The sequence below is a fragment of the Beta vulgaris genome, chromosome 9 (genome assembly GCF_026745355.1).
Source record: "Beta vulgaris subsp. vulgaris cultivar EL10 chromosome 9, EL10.2, whole genome shotgun sequence".
Classification (NCBI taxonomy): Eukaryota; Viridiplantae; Streptophyta; class Magnoliopsida; order Caryophyllales; family Amaranthaceae; genus Beta; species Beta vulgaris.
In genome coordinates this window covers 24,527,023-24,547,274 of record NC_079210.1, presented here as the reverse complement: position 1 = coordinate 24,547,274, position 20,252 = coordinate 24,527,023, and the positions used below count along the sequence as shown (strand labels likewise).

The window sequence follows — 20,252 nt, the reverse complement described above, 5'->3', positions numbered from 1 at the left end:
GGGAGAAAATTGTTTTTTTTTTTAACAAATTTAAACAACCAATGACATGGTGACAAGTGCCTCATTTGACCTATTTATCACATCCGATTTTGTCTTGCTCTAGGAATTTCGGTGTAAAGTTTATATTATAAAAAAAAATTCAAACGTTGTATTATTGTAAGCGAACCAGCGAAAACTTGTATTATTCTAGTTAAAAAATCCAATTTTATATTCATCTACGTCTAACTATATTGCTCAACAAATTAAGCTATATATTGCTTTGTCGAACCAATTCCATCTTACTTCCCCAAAAGCGAATTTGGATGGGTATCTCACCCCAACATTTCAATACTTCTCCATCGAATTCAAATCACAAGTTTCCGGATCCAAAATTTCTGATTGAATAGCATATTCTATTTGCACAACTACAATAAGTGCTCTCCCAACCAACAACTCGCACAAGTCAACCTACCAAACTACAAGGTTAGGTTCACTGAAACTCTTAAGACTAGGTAGATGGTAAGAGGCAATGCATCAACATAAGATCTAATTATGTTTAAGAAAGATAAGCCAAGTACAGTTCAAATAAAGTAACTCGAATCGATGAAATAGGGAGTGGGAAGAAGTCGGAAGAGAAGTTGCTTGAAGACTTGCAATTTACTTCTAGTAATAATATGATCATTACTTAGCGAGACTAATATTACCGAAATAGATATACATGTATACAATTTCCTCATCACCACCCAACATGTGCAATGGTGTACGTGTATTTACATGAAGCCTGAGTGAAACTTGACCTATGTTGGTGTATTTCTTAGCTTAGACCACGCAGATTGCTATCAGAGCATTATCACCTAGCCAACAACCTGCTATGCTTGGACTTATCATGACGAGCACGACGAGCTGCATCCTGAATCCTGCGATCATGCTCTTTGAGCATCCGGTCAAGATCTTTTGAGGGATGGAGTAATGGGCCAGACAAGTGAATTCTGTCACCGTCAGGTGCAAAACTATGCTGGATAAAAGAAAACAGAGAAGAATATACAAATTAGACGTGAAAAAAACATACTTCAAGATACTACAATAATTTCACTCTTCAGTTTTGAGACTAAGTTAGGAGCCAAGAGATGGCTATAATCTTTTTTATCTATGGAGGTCCACATCCAGCCATATATAATGAATGTTTATTATTCTGCACTTTTATGCTCAAGCAAGATATTTGACTTGATATCACACAGGAAATGCCTGAAAACTCACCGGTGCTGGTCTCCTAACACGTGTTTTTTCTTCAAGCTGATGCCAATCCTCTTCTCTTTCTCCCTGCAAATCATTAATAGGTCCTGAATATCTTTCTGCTGCATCAAGAGCCTTTTTATTTTGTGGAAAGCCAAATCTTCGACGATTATCTTCAACAGCCGAACTCCTACTTGGTGCTGGACTAGATAAAGTTGTTAAATTGGGTGGCCTTGAAAATGATGGGGGATCATTCAGTTTCCTATCACCATTTGACCATCCACTAGCACGAGTTAAAGGTCCTGAATATACGCCTCTCTGATGAAGGCGGTCAAAGATCTCTTTACTCACTTCTTTGACAGCTTCTGAATTACGTGTAGAACCAGAAGTAGATTCCTCTTGACGAGATCTGGAAGACTCAATTTGAGGCTTTGATTGGGATTGGCTCTTCTTTCTCTGAAATGAGTTATAATATAGTTCAGCAAATACACATATCGTGTAGTCCAGCAACAACTCCGAAGAAATAACATCCAAAAGAAAGTAAAAAACAAGAAAAAGTCAAGAGATCATAGAGCTAGTTACCTTTCCAAAGAATATATGCACACAACATGATTTGTTAATATAGTATATCTTGTAACCCAAAATAATATAATCTTGCATAATTAGAGAGCGCATTATTTAATTTTAAAGTATTCAGTATGTGAAGGTTGTTCGAAACTTGAAAATCCTGTAGTTGTCAAGGATATTCAAAATAAAGCCATTTGGAAGTAAGGTCATCCACATTCAGAAAGAAATTCTTAGTCCTAAAAGTTAATGTCATGCTAAGTGACTATATAAGTATTATGGTAACATCCCACCCTTCACAAGAAAAAAAAAAAGGGACCAACATAACAAGTAATGTTATGGGTATGGGCGTATGGCCCTCATTTCCCTTTCCATTTACTTCCACCAATAAAGATGATGCAGTCAATGACAAAGACGTCTTGTATTAAGGGGGAAGAAAATAAAAGGCATGACCATATTTGGAAATGACGTGAGTGAATAAAACTAGAATATTAGGACCTACAACTAATCTAATTCCCTTCTTAGGACATGTACCACGCGTAATTTCAGTTGGACTGTTGTAAAATTGTTCAATCCCATGCATTATCTGTTGAGTATTGAAAGAACAATTAGTAACTTAGTAGGATATAAATAACAATAGTGACACTCAAGTTATTACCATTGGAATAATTCCTTGGTTTAAGGGCTACTAGTTTATATAAGGATAATTGTCAACAAGTTAGTTACAGAGACTGGACGTTTTAGTGCAATTAGAGAATTGCTGATTTGGTGAGTAAATGTTTGTTTAACAAAGAACTGGCTCATATATGACTATTAGATGTAACGAAATTTGCAACTGGTGTAATCAACGATTTATGATGATTTAGATGGAAGAAGTCAGAGGTGTGTGTCTCAAAGACACAATCTCAACCTCAACGGAAGAGCAAATCGAGAGTTGATGTCATGTAAAAGGTCTTGACTCTTTCTTGAGAAAGCTGCGGATGAGGCCTTAGTGAGGATGACGCCAAAAATAGTTAAATAGAGAGAAATTAGTTATTAGAGTTAGTGTAATTGTGAGTCCTTGGACTATCTACCATTTGTGAATGGAGTCTAATAGAAAGGGGCTCAGCACGTTAAATATTTGTTATTCTTATTCACAGGTATGTAAGATTATGCTTCTTTGTGGGATTTGAAGGATTCATTCTATCACCCTATAAGAGTAAGTGTTTGTAAATTAAGCAATCAGCTCACATTGCGCAAGATAGTACTCAGCTACGGAGTAACACAATTATCTATGGAATTAAATCACATGCTTCACACTCAAGCGCAAATAAAGAGCCACTCTACCTGCAATGATGATAGAAATTTGGCATTAACCTTGGCCGATACAGTAGCACCAGTTTCTTGTGCGACTTGTCTTCCTTGGTCAACCCTATCTCGCCTGCTTGCCAAAGCTTGTCGCCTACAATAGTAACAGAGAATACATTACTGACACAAATAATAGACTTAATACCTTCAAAAACGTTGTTTGGGGGGTGTTGTGGAGATACTGTATATTGCTAACTATATATGTGAAATCAATTTATACAGAAATAAATAAATAAAAACTTGGCTGTCCAATTATCATAGGGTGAGACAGAATTAAGACTACAACATAACATGGTGCATCAGAGGAGATTGAGAAAAGCCGAAAACTGCATAAGTAAGCTCAAGTTAAGATACAACTATCGTTAAGTATCAATCCTCTAAAAACCAAGGGTAAAACTTGCATGCCAAACATAACCTACACCAGACAATGACATTCCACGGAAGGCCTAGAGGAAAAGAGGGGGGTTCAGTAAATTATTAAGCACAGAATTGCTGATGGGCAACGTGGCGAAACGGTTGGAAGAATAACATTGTTATATATCTGTTTTTACATGTTTAAGAAGTTATCATTCTTACGAAATTGTTTGGGAAGATAACTTCAAATGTTGAGACTCTTCCCACTTAAGCAATACTTGGGTCCATTTAAAGAAGACAAGGCACAGGTAAGAAAAGTCAGTTTTTCAAAAAAGAAAAGTTATATATAAAACCAAAAGCATGGCAGCTCAAGAAACTAGTTTAGAGACTCTTGGAGAAAGACAAGTCAGAAAAAAAAACCTTGTGAAACACTTTAACAGGTGGGTGTTGCATTGTTGCACTATCCACATATTCCTTTTTTGACCTTCTTTAATAATTTATACATAAGGAAAAACATGGTAATGTGGGATCTTGTTAGATAAGTCTCGTACATAGTTTCATAATATCAATTTTCTATAATTTTTACTTAAACATAGTTATAGATATTAATGTTTGGGTATGACAAATAAAAAAAAAGGAGGAAGTACTTAAAAATTAAAATGCATAGGATAATAACTTTTTATTTCGTTTTTTTAGCATGATTCTACTTGGAGGTGGACGTACGCTTCATAAGTTTTCCAGCACGTACTTGTTGGCTTTAACACTATATGTAGCAACGAAGTCATAGGACTTTGAAACTGATCCGATCCAAATGATCAATCAATGCAAAATCCCTTTTGTTGACTTGCGGGCCAAAGATCCATGCCTTTAGCTAAATTTCAGCAATCTAGGACCCATGATCTGGAAAGAGTTGACTATTCTCTTCTCACTTTTACTAAAATTAGGAGTCTAATAACGGAAGTTTCAAATAAACATTTATCAGAAGAAAATGTAATTCTGATATAATGTAATTTCTGGTCCAAAGAGAGTTTCTCGACAACGCATTTGGTGTTCTGAGAACTTCTAATTTCAGTTCAAAGTTTCCTAGTATCTTCTTCATTGTGCTATAATAAGAGGCAAATGTAATATTAGAAGATCAAATTTCAAATTTAAGCTTATAAAAAAGTTATTTTTCTCCCAAAAAACTATCCTCTTTACTCTCCTAGTGAGAGGTTCATTTATACTTGAATCCTTTTAGTATATTTAGTTAGTGAAAGTTCCTCGAGGTTGGATGAGGAAGAGTGTAAACATTGTGTTTAAGTAATATTCATCTACTTAGATTCTCTAAGTGCTCCACAATCAAGGTTGATTCATATCCTTTTCTTTGTTTTCAGTTTTTTCAAACACAGAAACCAAAAGACAGCATTTGTTTGGGAAAGCATACGCTTACAGCTTGTTAGAGCAAAACTGAGGCTTACAGCTTAAATCAAAACTGTGGAAACCGTTTCTCAACCCATTTCCTGAAAACAGTTACTGCATGGTCCTCTGTCAGTGCCCCCATTACAAGAAAGTGAAATACCAATTTGCTGCAGAAGGATAGTTAATAATTGTTGTAAGTTGAGGGAACAATGGACAGAGAACATGCCATAAATGCTGGTTTCGTGGACTACAATGCATCTCCATCGCACAACATGCCATAAATGCTGGTTTCGTGGACTACAATGCATCTCCATCGCACATCCAAAAACCATGCCTCCAAGAGTTCTCAAATATTGAGATGTATATAAATCATGTTCTCTGTTAACTCTTGAGTCAACACAAGACTATTACAATTGTTTTTTTCCAGCTCTATTCACCAAGTTTGCTTTTCAATCTAGGGTTGGGGTAAGGTGATTCTCTAAATCATTAAAAAACATGGATAGCTTATCCAGAAAAGATACTATATTGACAAAGTACCCAATTGCAATGCAATACAAAGAGCTTCAAAGAATGAGAAGTACCTTCTAATTTCTTCCTCACGCCTTCTTGCATCTATCTCTTTGCTAGGAGGATATTTAGGCAAGTTTGAGGGATCACAAGCAACAGGCTTACACGTAAAAAACTGCAAATTGAAAAAATTCTGATAATATCAAGAACCGAAAAAGAGAAACAGTGGCACAAACTACCAACTAGAAAGAAGTAAACGTTTACATGTGAGCTCTATAAAGAAACAAAGCAATGTTGAGAGATAATCACAACCAAGCCCTACTAAGTACTAACCATATATAAGACAAAAGGCAGGGGAGCACAGAGAAAGATGAAGTAAGATCTGCAGCACTTTCAGGCAAAGGGATCAAAATCTCAGACCACCATGTTATTTTTGTTACTTTTAGTTCGAGACAACAGAATTTGAACTTGTTTTACGCTTCTTCTATTGCACAAAATAGCCTAACACTTCTAGCCTTATCTCATATCAGATATAAGCATTACCTTCTAATGTTGGAGAGAGAAAAGTGGGCCATTATTTATGTAGGAGAAAGAGAGTGCGATGTTTATTTAATATAGAAGAGAGATGGTGATTTATTATACTAATACAGGAGAGAGAATCACTCGGAACCATGCATAACGTGGGTATATTAAAATTCCAACTTTAGCTCCTTGAGGTAGCAAAACAATCCAACTTCAGTAATCCGAGGTTAACGGAGTAAAATATTCGTCGGGACCACATGTATAGGACAAAAATGGATGTATTAAAATCCTGCGCTCATGTCTTAAATCATTAGAACACAAACAATCTTAACTTCAGAACCCTTGCCAATAACTTTCTAAACTGTGTTCCAACAATTTACTAAAGTGAAAACATGATTTCAACACATTATCCTGATGGAAATTTAACACTGTAGGCACTCAAGCCACTAAAGTTGGATTATTTTCCAATCTTAGGGTACTAAAGTTGGAATTTGAAAAGATCAAGGTATTAAATTTGGATTAGGCTAAACCTGGAATATGACAAGGTCAGGGTACTAAACTTCAATTAGGCTAAACCTCAGGAGTCAGGACACTAAAGTTTGAATATAACAAGGTCAAGGAAATTTAACACATTATCCTAATGGAAATTTAACACTGTAGGCACTCAAGCCCCAGGAAAAAAAATGCGCTCGCGGTCGCGTTCACGTTGTCGCGGGAATGGCTTGTAACGGCGAAATAGAACGTTTCGAGGCCGACGCGGCGTGAATTTTTTTTAAAAATTCACATTAATATGTTTTAACCTTATTTGCATTTTTATAGTTTATGAAGCATTATTACAATAATATAATCAAATCTAATAGAATATCATGTTTCCTCAACTATATAATTAAATCATAAAAAAAAATTGGCCAATGTTTGAAAAGAACGGATGTAACGGGGATAAAATCGTTCTAACGCGGCGAGTTCGTGTTACGGAACGGACAACGCGGCGAAGTACATGAATTTTATTATGGCGTTCCGTAACGGGATCTCGCGGAACGGCAAATCCAAAATCCGTTACAGAACGGCCGTTCTGTAACGGAACGGGAGAGTTTTAATTCCCTGCTCAAGCCACTAAAGTTGGATCGTTTTCTAATCTTAGGGTACTAAAGTTGGAATTTGAAAAGATCAAGGCACCAAATTTGGATTAGGCTATATCTGTAATATGATAAGGCCAGGTTACTAAACTTCAATTTGGCTAAATCTGTAATATGATAAGGTCAGGTTACTAAACTTCAATTTGGCTAAACCTCAGGAGTTAGGACACTAAAGTTGGAATATAACAAGGTCAAGGCACTAAGTTAGAATATGAAAAAGGTCAGGGCACTTCATATTGCTTTCACACCTACATTGAGCATTTTGACACTTTCAATCCACCATGGCAAGTCGAAGACATGGAACTTCACCTCCCAACCTTCTCTAGCAACAGTCCTTCGTCCAGATAATAATAATCTTTAGCTGAACTTCTGCAATTTGCACCTTTAAATCTGGAGACCTTATGCCTTGAGTCTCATCAGCCTTAGCGAAAAATCTGGCTGAACATAGAATGAGTTGCCACCTTGCTTAAAATTGCCATCTGCATTCTGTTCTGCAGAATAGAGCACAACCAGTCTTGCCTCCGAGCCTGGTGTTTATCCCTTCTCTGCCTGCCCCCAACACCCCCCCCCCCCCAAGCAGCCAAAACACATATATCCAGTATGCTTTAAATGTTCATCTACACTATCACTCGGTCATTCACCTCGCTAACAGTCAAGGAAACTTGAGAATTAATATATCAACTGAAAGAGACATTACTAACAGGGTAAGTCGTTGTATCTCGACCTGCCTTAACGATAACTTCTCCAACTTTCCCCTACTCTCCATTGCATGCAGCAGAGACATAAGAACTTACAAGTAAACCCCTCTTTGTTTAACTAATAAGTACACGGCTAATGATTTCACCATAGGAGAGTTAAGTATTGAAAGTCGACCAACGGTCAACCAAAAAAATGAGAAACCCTCGATTTAAGTCATATTTACAGATAAAATTGATGTAGTGCACACATCATTTGACAGAATTATACTCATTTAAAAGACAGATGAACTTGACATGCTACACCAACTAGCATTTCGGGGCTTATAATTGAATTGTAAACGTTACTGATAGACTTCAAGGATGTACTGAAATTCCTGCTCAGAAGGAAAGCTGGAGCAGCACAGGGGTAAATATCAATGACACAATTCTCAACCTAACAGATCTTCTATTTCAATTTCCAGTATGATAGCAAACAGGTTATACCTTGACCCAGTTACCAGATCTCTAATTTCCATTACCAGAAAACAAAAGAACAGATCCAAATTACTTCATCGATAGATGTTTATATACCTCACTTTCAAGAGCAGAAGCAGCAGTTCCACGAGAAGCAGGATCTATAGATAGTAAAGTCTCGATAAGAGCCAATGCAGGAGCAGATAAGTCCTGAAATCTCTCAGTAACACATCCATGATAAGGTCGTTGAGGTTTGAAAGCTGTTGAATGTGGTAACTTCGATTTTTCCCAATATTCTTCAGGTGGAGAGCCACAAAGTTTGAAGATTTTGTGCAATTGTTCAACCTAAAAACATATCCAACTTATATAAAAGTTCCAAGGCAAAAACGTTTCAGAAAATGGAAAGCTTAAGTTATAAAATAGACACAAAATTCAAGTCCATTGGTCTCAACCTATTCTCTTAACCTGTCAATTGATTCACATAATAAAAATGTTTCAGCTGCTTGACATCTTTCATCTTAGCATTAGGTATTCACAATGCACTCCTGATAATATGTAGGTACAAGAAAAAAACACTAGACATTCACAAGGTTCAAGTCCTTTTGTTTCACCTATTCTCCCAGCCAGTAATCAATAGATTCACATATTAATTATTTTAGTTGTTTGTCATTTTTCATCTTAGTATTCTGTTTTTATCATGCACTTCTAAATATATATATGTACAAGAAAAAAGCAACTTAAATGGACAAGAATAAAAAAAAATTATATAAACCCTATATATTTATCAAATTAATGATGTAGACAATGCCGATTACAACTAATATGATAGGTCAGTTGCATGAGCCAAGCTTCTATCACCAGTGGTCATCCACTACGATCCAAGATTTTGTCTCCAATGGTCGTCCACAGAAATCCTTAGCCTTTTTCCTCTATTATGTCGTATGTTAAATGCTCTTACAAACCAAATTTCTTCAAATCATTGGCCACTGCTAAGACTCAAATTCACTAGCTGCTCACCAAGCCAAATAATGTAGGAAATAAAGCAATAAAGGATAGATAGTTGTATTGATTGATCACCAATGCTTACAACCCCTTTACTTTTCGAGAGGTAAACGACTCTCCCACTGATTTAGTCACTCACTCAATTCTTTGCATAAACCTCTCTCTCTACCTCGTGGTTTATTTATACCCATATTTACAGCTCAGTGGATAAAGGACTAACTAACTTGTCACACCAGATTCTCTGTCAAGAGAATGACTCAATTATCCCCAGCTAGGATAACGATATTCCCCTTTTGTTGCAATGTATCTGTCTGGACCCTTCTTCCTTCTCTGGTAAGTAAACCTCAGTGGTGGGCGAACCTGGACTTGGGCCTTAGCAGCCACGCCCTCCATCCAAATCATCTTCGGCCTCCTTCGAATTCATTCTAAATCTTCACAATCTTAACTCAACAATACTCTTACTTATCCATCATGTGGTTGACATCTCACATGCCAAACCAAATAATCATGACAAGAACAAAGTAAATCATCGTTTCATATCTAACTCCGAATATACCTCATAGAATATTTTTCTAAGCCATCAATATAACAAGATTTGCTTCTTTAACCTGCCAAAAACCTGCCCTAGGTAACTAAAAAATAACCTTAATTACTTTAAAGCAACCTGGCTGCGAGTACACTTCCACTTGTCATATATCACCTATAAGCTCAACCAGGGCATATAGTTTTTTACAATGAAAGCAGCTTAATTTATGAGATAGCACACCCAAAGCTTCCCAGTATCTAACCTGGCAATATTAGCCAGCAAAACAATCAATTGTCAACATACTTGTTTATATATTGCAGGAAGGCGAAATGGTTCGTACTCGTTCAAAATCTAAGCACAATCAGAATTAGATGTCTCATGGAACAAATTGACATTTCAAACCAATAATGATGAATGTTTTTCCAACAAGCAGTTTACCTCCATAAATTTAGATGTCTCATGGAACAAATTGACATTTCAAACCAATAATGATGAATGTTTTTCCAACAAGCAGTTTACCTCTGTCCTTCCAGGCATGATAGGTTTGCCAACGTATAACTCTCCAAGAATGCAACCCGCACTCCATAAATCTACTGATACCCCATAACGAGTGGCTCCAAGTAACAGTTCAGGAGGTCGATACCACAAAGTTACCACTCGGCTTGTCAATGGCAGGCTCTTCTGAGAATCAAAGAAAGTTGCTAACCCGAAGTCTGCTATTTTCAATATGCCATGATCATCAATCAAGAGATTTGAGCCCTTTATGTCACGATGGAGTACACCATGTCTATGACAATATTCAAGGCCACAAAGAAGCTGCTGCATAAAACATTTTACCTGACAAAAGAAACCTATTTGACCTGAGAATTTATAAATTCAACAAGTTGCAGACAGAAATTATTGTATTACACGAACAAATAGTTGAAATGCAGGTACCTGTGGCTCTGTGAACTTCAGGCCTGGAAGTGCTGCAATGCCTGTAAGATCATGCTCCATGTACTCAAATATGAGGTATAAGCTGCTAGACGTTGGAGACGCAATTAGGCCTTCCAATTTAATTATATTAGGGTGATCAAGTCTACGTAGTATAAGGATTTCTCTTGACATGAACTTTACGCTCTCCTGATCAAGGTTATCAAATCGTACTCTTTTTAAAGCAACAATCTTGCCATGAATGATATCACGAGCCTTGTAGACACTGCTATAAGTCCCTTCCCCGATCTGCACGAATAGACAAGATTACACCATGTGTAAACTTTGCAATAGTTGTCACAAATATGTATAATAACATGAAGCCAATTGTCTTGTTGTAGTTAGCAAATTACATAAGTATAACAAAGTTTCATCAGCAAAATGATAACAAACAAAAACCAGAAAAATTGTAGAAGTAGATGGTATTTAATAATTCCCAGTAAAAACTATGCTATATGGCTTGTAAAGAAAGAACTTGGAAAACAAGAATATTAGAGCTCTATGCTTTGGAATCTGTGACATTCACGTTACAATCATATCAAAAAGCTAATAAGATTAAGACTTAACTTGTTGGGACACTTAAATTGCTTCTAAAGTAGCTCTTTACGCAAGTTTCAAATATTCTTGGAAGCATGAAGAGAGCATATATTGTGTAGTTTCATTGCTTTTTACATAAATGGAACAGGGACAATATTCAAGCATACGGCTTGTAGATGGAGCCACAAACATACTTGGGTTCATTTTATTGTATGAAAGCTTCGTAATTAGAATTAGCTAAAATTATTTTTAGTTACCCTATAAAAACTTATTTTTAGTTGTAAAGTGAACTTAGTTACCCTTCTCTGTTTTATTCCTCCTAAAACTAACTTTTTCAAGTTTAAAATAATAAATGTCTTAAATCCTAAAACATTCTTCAGTGAGAATGAGTTCTCTGTCCATGATTTTCATGTCAATTCTGCCAATTGTCTTTTGGGTGGTAAAAAAACATATAGTTAAGATAATTGTAAAGTAAGTCTTCGCATAATCATGCCCATATTCCCATCACACTAGCGAATTAAGGAACAAGTAAGGTGTTGATATTTCTCATCATTATATCAATAATTGATCCAATCCAAATAGTAAAATGCTTCACAGCAAAGCTCATAATCATGCGCCTACAACCTAAAGTCTCACGGCGATTCATAGAGACAAGTATGGATGCAATATGCCAATATGGACACAAACAAAGAGCAATATTCAAAAAGAGTTAGTTCTCAATCAAATATGTGATCATATCATATATTCAAGTTGCCGATTTCCAATCATCTAACATGTAACGCTGCACTTCTTGTATGTGTCTATCCTATCTAACTTAGAACTCCATCCTTACGGCATCCATATATTGTAATCACAAGAAAACCTCTGCTCGAAAGAAGTAAATTACAAAAATAAAAAAAAATTAGCTGAAGCACAGGACGGCAGGAGTCTTTTGTCCTTAGCCCTCCTTTGGACCAATGGTGTCTTTCTAGTTTCTTAAACATATCAACATTACTGATAAAAAGAGTTCCTACTATAAGGAAGAGAACATAGATGTAAACCTACATATAAAGCTTAACAAGTTCTATCACCATGAAATTTAGAATGTTCTTAGAGGTTCAATTTCCATAAAAAAGGCAATATAACTCTAGGTTAGGAAGAAAATGCATACTTTGTCCAACTTCTCGAAAGTGTCTGCACGCCGAGGAATCCAACCAGTGATAGCTTCTCCTGCAGCCGTAGCAAGCCAAGACGGCCAACCAGCTGCAACTTGCTCGCCTTCCCGGGCTTTGGGGACCAATTTAATGTCTGATTGATGAGCCAAAACATCCTCAGGTTTCACTCTACTCTTCTCAGAACGGTCCTCACATAATCGAATCGAACTGCTTGCTTTCCTATCAATTAATGAAGTTTTACTATTACTTCTAATCATCATGTTATGGTTAGGACCCCCTTCTCTGCTCGACGACGTAGTCCGAGACAGTCTCTTACTTGGTGCTCTCTCCATAGGACTCTCAGCACCATCATCAGCTGCCCTGGGCTTACTACTTGCACACCCCATTCAATTTATCAATATTCAATACAACAACTAAATTCAACCCTCACACTATATGTATATGAGTATATCCATCCAAAAACCAATAAACCCCAAATTTTTCAACAACTTCAATCAACAAATTCTCCAAATTAATATGATTCAAACAATTCCCAAATAAAAAACAAAACAACCCCCACAAAATTACACCTCAAAAATTGCACCTAATCCGAATATATACACTTTTGCACCCATCAACAATTCATCAACCAACCTTCAAACTCAAACCACGAAATTTGGATAAAAGATTCAATATTATTGAGAATTAGTAAAATAACCAGAAACTAAAATTCACAAAAAAAAAAAGAGATATGGGAATGACCTTGAATAAAGTCAAATTTGGAATTGGTACGTGTTGAAAAAAAGACCCAGAAAAGGAAAGGGTTGTTTAGGGTTTCAAAAAAAAAAAGCCGCAATTTCTTACTTATTCAAATTAAGAGAATTAAAAACTCTCATTCAAAGATATGGAAAACATAGAATAAATTTCTCTCTCTAAAAGTGAATGATACGGCAAGTTTGTGACGATAGAAGGGAAGGAAGAACAGAGGCACCCAGCATATTCTTGTTTCCCCTCTTCACCTGAAAAAAAAATGGAAAACCCAGAAAAAAAAATTACTTCCACTTGGTTTTCTCTCTCCAACTAAAAACCGTTATTGGGGGTTTGTTTATTATCTGAGTCAAATTTTCTAAATTGAAATGGACGCAGAACAAACAAACATACCCTAAATTGTCTCTCTTTTCTAACTTTCTTTTACTTGGAACATGATGCTATTGCTAGTCGTTGGTGTAATTAATTTGACGCGTTCAATTTTGGGACGATAAAATCACCGTAGAAAATGATGCAATCATGCGATTAATGGAGAAGTGTATTAATTATACACTTATCATGTTTATGGTATTGTTGTTAAAATTCCGATCTAGGTCTCACGATCCTACAATTTTACAATCCGAAAGGAGTTCACCGATCCCAATCCTACGTAGCATCTTAATTTTGTAATTCGATCCTATCGTAAATAAATATAAAGTAATTTCACATATTATATGTCATATTAGCTTATTTTTATTTTTTGATTGGGAAATTAAGTCAGCCCAAGGGCTAACCCCTACCAAGGCTACTAGCCTTGTAGGAACTACCAGCACATTAGCTGGTAATGCATGCAAAGCATGCTAAGGAAATACCCCAACATAATGGGGGGGGGTAAGGATCGAACCCCTGACCTCAAAAATCAGAGGGGAGTGCTCTACCACATGAGCTAGCTCCTCATCCTTTATCATATTAGCTTATGGTTGCATGTTACTTCAATCTTATAGTATTGACGATATATCACCATTTGTTAATGAAATAAGTCATTATTAATTTCTATAAATTTGTAACATGAGTTTCTCACCATATTCTAACACAAGTTTTTCTCTATTTTACAGAAATGTAGGATCTTTCAATCCTATGATCCGATCCCACTGATTTGATCCTACTGACCCCTACGATCCAAAGTAGAATACCGATCCTGATAACATTGCACCTAAGACTATTTTTTGCATTCATGTGGAGCTCCACCTATTATATGATGATACTCATTTGGAGTTTCAAATAAGCAATGAGTAAAAAAATATTCTTGATTTACCATGTTTATTAGGGGTGTGTTCATAAATATCCGATCCGAATTTTCGGATATTCGCTCCACTCCGGATTTTCGAATATCCAATCCGGGTTTTTAGTTTTCAGATCGGACATCTGAAAATTATCAGATCGGAAACAGATCGAAAATTTTCATTTTCAGATATTCGAAAATATCTGAAATTTGGAAATTTTTCAGATTTTTTCGGAAATTCGATCCCAAATATCCGAGAATATTGGTTTAAATACCGGATATCCAAAATATCTAATCCCAAAACTTATTTTATGAACTTTTACTTTGAAAAATTCAACTTTTTAGTTTTGAGATATTCGATTTTTTCGGATCGCATTTTTCTCGATACGAAATTTCGGATCAGATAGGATATCCGAAATGAACACCCTTAATAATCATACTTCCTCCCTTAATTTTTTAGATAAGAAAATACATTGTTAGTGTATCGGTGTGTATGTGGGATCTTATTAAATTCGTATAACTTGATTTTATAAATTTTTTTTGCTTATGCATAATTAAAGATATTAATGTTCAAAGATTAAAGTTGTGCATTGACAAAAAATTAAAACCAAAATTGGTACAAGCAATAATATAGAGAAAGTATACAAGAATGTCCTTGTCTTACTATAACAAATAGATGGTGGTCATATGTTTGTTTTCATATACGAATCAAGACTTTATATTATTAAATAATATTTATAATTCTGTTCCGGTATGAAATAAGTGGTAGGGTGTGAATCGGTATATCTTTCGTGTGTAAGCCAGTTTGATTTCCTGCAAAAGAGAACACGTAAGCTAGCCTCGGGGGTTGATCCGAGGAATGCCCCTCCGATGCTTAAGTCAGTAATGGGTAAACCGGTAGCTCTCAAGTAGAATATGATTGTGTTTGTGAACGTACCTTATAACTCAGATCAACGAGGTATTTATAGGAGTCGGTAAGAGTCCTTGTTCAAGTAGGACCCTGTACCTATTGGTTGGACACAGGTATATTCCCTTGGGATATACTTTTATCCTCTATTGAGGTTTTATCTTTAGGCCCGTAGGCTCATGAAGATAGATACTGGATCAAGCCTAGGCCCATGGGTAATGGCCCAAGGGGGATACCGTCTTGGTATCTTAGTGGAACCGGCATGACTAAGTCAACGATTCTGTAGTGAGTGCTTTGACCATGATGATTCATATCGGTCTGGGAGGACCGAGCTCTTATCGACGGAGTCATTTGGCACCTCGATGTCGACTCATCACATCCCGGGGTTGCGGTATGGAACTTAGTCAGTCCCCATACAACTAGCCCTCAAGCCGGTATGTCTAGCGAAGACGTACCCTGGTTAGCAGGTGTTATACCGTCTTCGGAATGGCTGACATGGAGTAGAGTGGCAATACTAACAGTTGGCTGGGAATCCCAATCATCGCCTCGATGCGCGTGGGTGATGTCAAAGCTTATTATGATAAGTTGCTTCACAGCTATTTCCGTGCTTCATAACACGTGGCATGATCAGGGACGGGAAAACGAAGAGTCGCGCAATCTAAGCCGTGAATTTTTCTATAAATACGCTTTGTGCGACCTTCGCTCCTCACTTCTCATCATTTTTCATTTGCTCTCTATGCGGACTTTCTCTCTCTTAACTGATCCTCTGCCTTTGGACGATCTTGACTGAGTTCTCGCTTCCGGCTTTTGCGGGCATTCGGATATCGGTTCATACTTTCTTCCACTTCTTGCTTCCAGGTATTTCCACAAGAACTTTCCTTTATCTTACATACCGTCTTAAATTATCAATATGTCTGCCGCTTTTGATTCCCAAAACATATCAGGAAGTCCTTCCGCTATGACCGATAGTGACCTTAGCTGCGATAGTAGTATATCTTCCTACCCTGTAGTCTCTGCTAGTTCACTGTCAATAGACATAGACATCGAACGTAGGACCAAAAGTCGTCATGATTGTAGTACCTCCCGAAGAACAAATGAGGAGTCGGCCTTGTGTGTATCCCCCTTGGGTTCTGTAGTGGCGTTAGGGAACGCCTTAGGAGTGCCGGTGTTTGGCCAATACGGCACCATGGTTGGACTTGCCGAACGCTCCCCTCACTATTCCCCCCAGGCGAGGCTTCCTCGTCTAGGCCTACCGGTATTACAACCGAAGTCGAGGCTAGTACCGGACCATCTCGGGCTCCAGGGATAACATGGATTTTGGAGATCCGGTCTTTCACCGACTTCCTGTTGCCGTTTTCATCCTCTCTGGATGGAGACTTTCGGTCAATTCTTGCCTGGTACTGGGTGAAGTAGCCTCTTCGTATGAGATCCTCTATCCCATATTTTAGGTCCTTAGAGTCATCTGTCACCTGACCATAATCCCTCTGGAACTTACACCACTTCGACTTATCCTGGCCTTTGTAGTACACCATTCTGGGCCTTTGCCACTTATCGTCCTTTTTTTGCAGCTCGAATATCTCTGCCCGGGATATTGTTAGAGGGGTGTAATTGCGATACCGGTCGGCTCGCCCTTCCTGACCCTCTCTCTTACCGGAGCTTTCCGATTTTTTATCTTTCCGGTACTTATCCTCCCTGCAATCTTTCTCTTTATCTCTTGCGTCTCCAGTCGGCCTTTTAGCAGCTGCCGCCTTATCAAACTCCTATCCTCTGATGAAGTCATTTGCCTTTCCTAAGACTTCTGTTAGGCTGGTCAGCTTTTTACGGCCGAGGTAGCTTCTGAAGGCAGTCCCTTCTCTAAGACCTGTCATCATGGCCAACACCGCTACTTCCTGCTGCAGACTGGGGATGGTAACGGCCTCTGCATTGAAGCGTCCCACATAATCCCTCAAGCTTTCAGAGTCTCCTTGCTTGATGGACATTAACTCGCTGGTAGTTTTCTCCCTGCGCTTGTTACTAACAAAGTGGGTAACAAACATAGACGTGAGTTGCGGAAGTCGAAGATAGTTGCCGGCGGTATGCTCACTAGTACAGAATAGACGATTTGCGTCCCCTGATTTGCGTCGCACATACACGGAAACGACGCACAGTTGGGATTTGCGTCGCATGTGGGAGGAGTGCGACGCACAACATGGCCCATTTGCGTCGCACCTGCTTTACATGCGTTGCAAAAGCCAAATGTGCGTCGGATACCTGACTCATGCGACGCAAATCAGATACCTAATTTGTATCGCACCTATTGGATGTGCGACGCACATAGGCCATGAGGCCCACTACTTAAATTCATAAACCCTAACGCGTCCTCATACACGCCCTCTCTCTCTCTTCAATTCTCATCTCAGCACCCCGTCCTCATACACGCCCTCTCTCTCTCTCTTCAATTCTCATCTCTACCTCTCTCTCTCTATCTCTCTCTCCTCAACCGCTTCTCTCCAAACATCTCAAGCACTAAACGACGCACATCACAACTTTTCCGGCCTTCTCACATTCCTTCTCAAACATCTCAAGCACCAAACAAAGCAAATGCAGGGACGCAACCGATTCTCATCGCCGCTTCAAACTCTCAAATTCTCCTCTTCCTAGACGCGGATTCTCATCATATTGGACGTTTTCCGGCGAACTAAATGGTTTTACAGGTTCGAAGTTTTCCGGCGAATCACACTAAGTCTCTTGCTTTGACAGGTTCGAAGTTGTTTCAATGTTTAAGTCTGATATGTTTTTTCATTTTTAGATCTGATTTTCTTTTTAGTTTTCAAATCTGAAAATTCGTTTTTGATATTCAGATCTGAAAAACTAAAAATTTAGTTCATGCAAATGAAAATTAAAAAATCTGATCCTTTCGTATTTAGATTTATTTTTTATGTCTATTTTTTTTGTTTACTTTTTGGTATTTTTAGGGTTTATTTTCTGATTTAGAATTTATTTGTGTTCACAGATTCGATTTTTTTAATTTTTTATTTATGATTCTTTTGTGTACCCTTTTATAGATCTGAAAGTGACTGAAATACTTTGGCTTTCTTTCCCATTCTCCATCTCCAACAGGTTCGAATAATTCTTTAAATTTTTTGTTTCTGATTTTTTTGTTTACACTTTTCTAGATCTGAAAGATAATGTCGTTTTTTTTTATCTTTTATATTAGCTTTTTAACAGAAGAGGGCGACTATTGACGATGAAGATTGAAGACTGTTATTTATTTTTTTGGATCTCTGTAAAAGTTGTAATAAATTGTAATTATGTGTTAGATCTAATTTTTTTTTGTTTCAAATTGTATAATAATAAAACGGTTTCAACACGGGTGTTAGATCTAATTTTTTTGGTTTCAAATTGTAAAAGCTGCCGTTCTTTTCTTTATTTATTTCTTTCTTTTGGCCAAGTTCCAAATTTTTTTTTTTATTAAAATAGTAATTTGCGTCGCACATAGCCTGTTGTGCGACGCAAATCAATAATGTGCGTCGCACCCTCGGCAATGTGCGACGCACATTATCTCTGCATTACAATGAATTGGGCTGGGATAGCCATCTGCGTCGCACCGTATACGAGGTGCGACGCAAATAGGCGAAAATGTGCGTCGGATCTGCATTCGACGCAGACCATTGACAGTCATTTGCGTCGAGGCCTGTGGCGTCGGACCCATGTCCGACGCAAATAGGCGCCTCACATCCGACGCAAATCGCCTATTTTGTACTAGTGGCTCTTGAACCATTTTCGGCCGAGACCAACCAGCGTTGAAGGGAACACCTTACACCATACCAAGTCGGTATCAGTGTACACAACATGTGTCCCTCATAAACCGATATGTGATCCTCCGGGTCGGTGTTGCCGTCATATTTGCATGTCGGCATTTTTATCTTCTCCATGGGCTCTTGGAGGATGGCCTTGGAAAAAGGAGAGTTTCACAACGACACCGGTGCCCTGCGCTTGTACTCGCTTCCCTTTCTGGGCTGAGAAGACAGATGGACCTCCGATCCGTTTCCTGAGCTTCCTCTTCCTCCTCCCCAACCTGCTCCATGGGGGTCTTGGAGTTGGCCGCCTGATCCTGGTCATTCCGGCCTCGCTCCCCCTGGCGGCTCGTCCCCAGTGAGCACATCTTTCTCACTGGCCTGTGGGCTCTGCTCAGAGGTCGTTTGGCGGGTGAACCGGTCGGTGGTGTCTGGTGGCCATGGCCTCGAAGACCTCTGCTGCACTCCTGAGCCGTTCTGGAGTGAACATATATTGGAGTGTCTGGAAGATATTCTCCTAAGGGGTCTCAGGAGGTTTCCTCCCCCTATAAGTGGGTGGCCGGGTCAATCCTGCCACCGGTATCGGGGTTGAGAATCTTGGTGGTGTTTTCTCAGTAGGGAAATTGTTTTCGTCAGTTTTCGGCATCCCAAAGTGCTGATTAGGATCCATGAAAGTGGTGTTGCTGGTAAATAATGGCTTAGACTCAAAAGTATATAGTTCGCCCCTCCTTCTAGCGCCAATTGTTCCGGTATGGAATAAGTGGTAGGGTGTGAACTGGTATATCTTTCGTGTGTAAGCTGATTTGATTTCCTGCAAAAGAGAACACGTAAGCTAACCTCGGCGGTTGATCTGAGGAACGCCCCTCCGATGCCTAAGTTAGTAATGGGTAAACTGGTAGCTCTCAAGTAGAATATGATTGTGTTTGTGAACGTACCTTATGACTCAGATCAACGGGGTATTTATAGAGCCGGTAAGAGTCCTTGTTCAAGTAGGACTCTGATCCTATTGGTTGGACGCAGGTATTTTCCCTTGGGATATACTTTTATCCTCTATTGAGGTTTTATCTTTAGGCCCGTAGGCTCATGTAGATAGATATTGGATCAATCCCAGGCCCATGGGTAATGGCCTAGGGGGGATACCATCTTGGTATCTTAGTGGAACCGGCATGAATAAGTCAA

At 38.2% G+C, this 20,252-nt stretch overlaps 1 protein-coding gene across 1 annotated transcript; it reads right to left on the bottom strand.

Moving 5' to 3' along the window:
• Positions 1–496: 496 nt before the first annotated feature.
• On the bottom strand, positions 497–13,580 carry LOC104902815 (probable serine/threonine-protein kinase At1g54610). Its single transcript, XM_010690716.4, has 8 exons — positions 12,379–13,580; positions 10,656–10,940; positions 10,239–10,556; positions 8,309–8,536; positions 5,457–5,557; positions 3,103–3,217; positions 1,237–1,668; positions 497–994 (listed from the first exon to the last, which is right to left on the bottom strand). The coding sequence occupies exons 1-8, from the start codon at positions 12,766–12,768 to the stop codon at positions 830–832; spliced, it is 2,034 nt and encodes a 677-aa protein (XP_010689018.2). The 5' UTR covers positions 12,769–13,580; the 3' UTR covers positions 497–829.
• Positions 13,581–20,252: the final 6,672 nt, after the last annotated feature.

Coding starts and splice junctions, on each gene's coding strand:
- LOC104902815 (XM_010690716.4), bottom strand. CDS start 12,768: ATGGGGTGTGCAAGTAGTAAGCCCAGGGCAGCTGATGATGGTGCTGAG. Junction 10,557..10,655: donor TGAAGTTCACAGAGCCACAG/GTACCTGCATTT, acceptor TTCTTTTGTCAG/GTAAAATGTTTTATGCAGCA. Junction 3,218..5,456: donor CGTGAGGAAGAAATTAGAAG/GTACTTCTCATT, acceptor TTACTATTGTAG/GCGACAAGCTTTGGCAAGCA.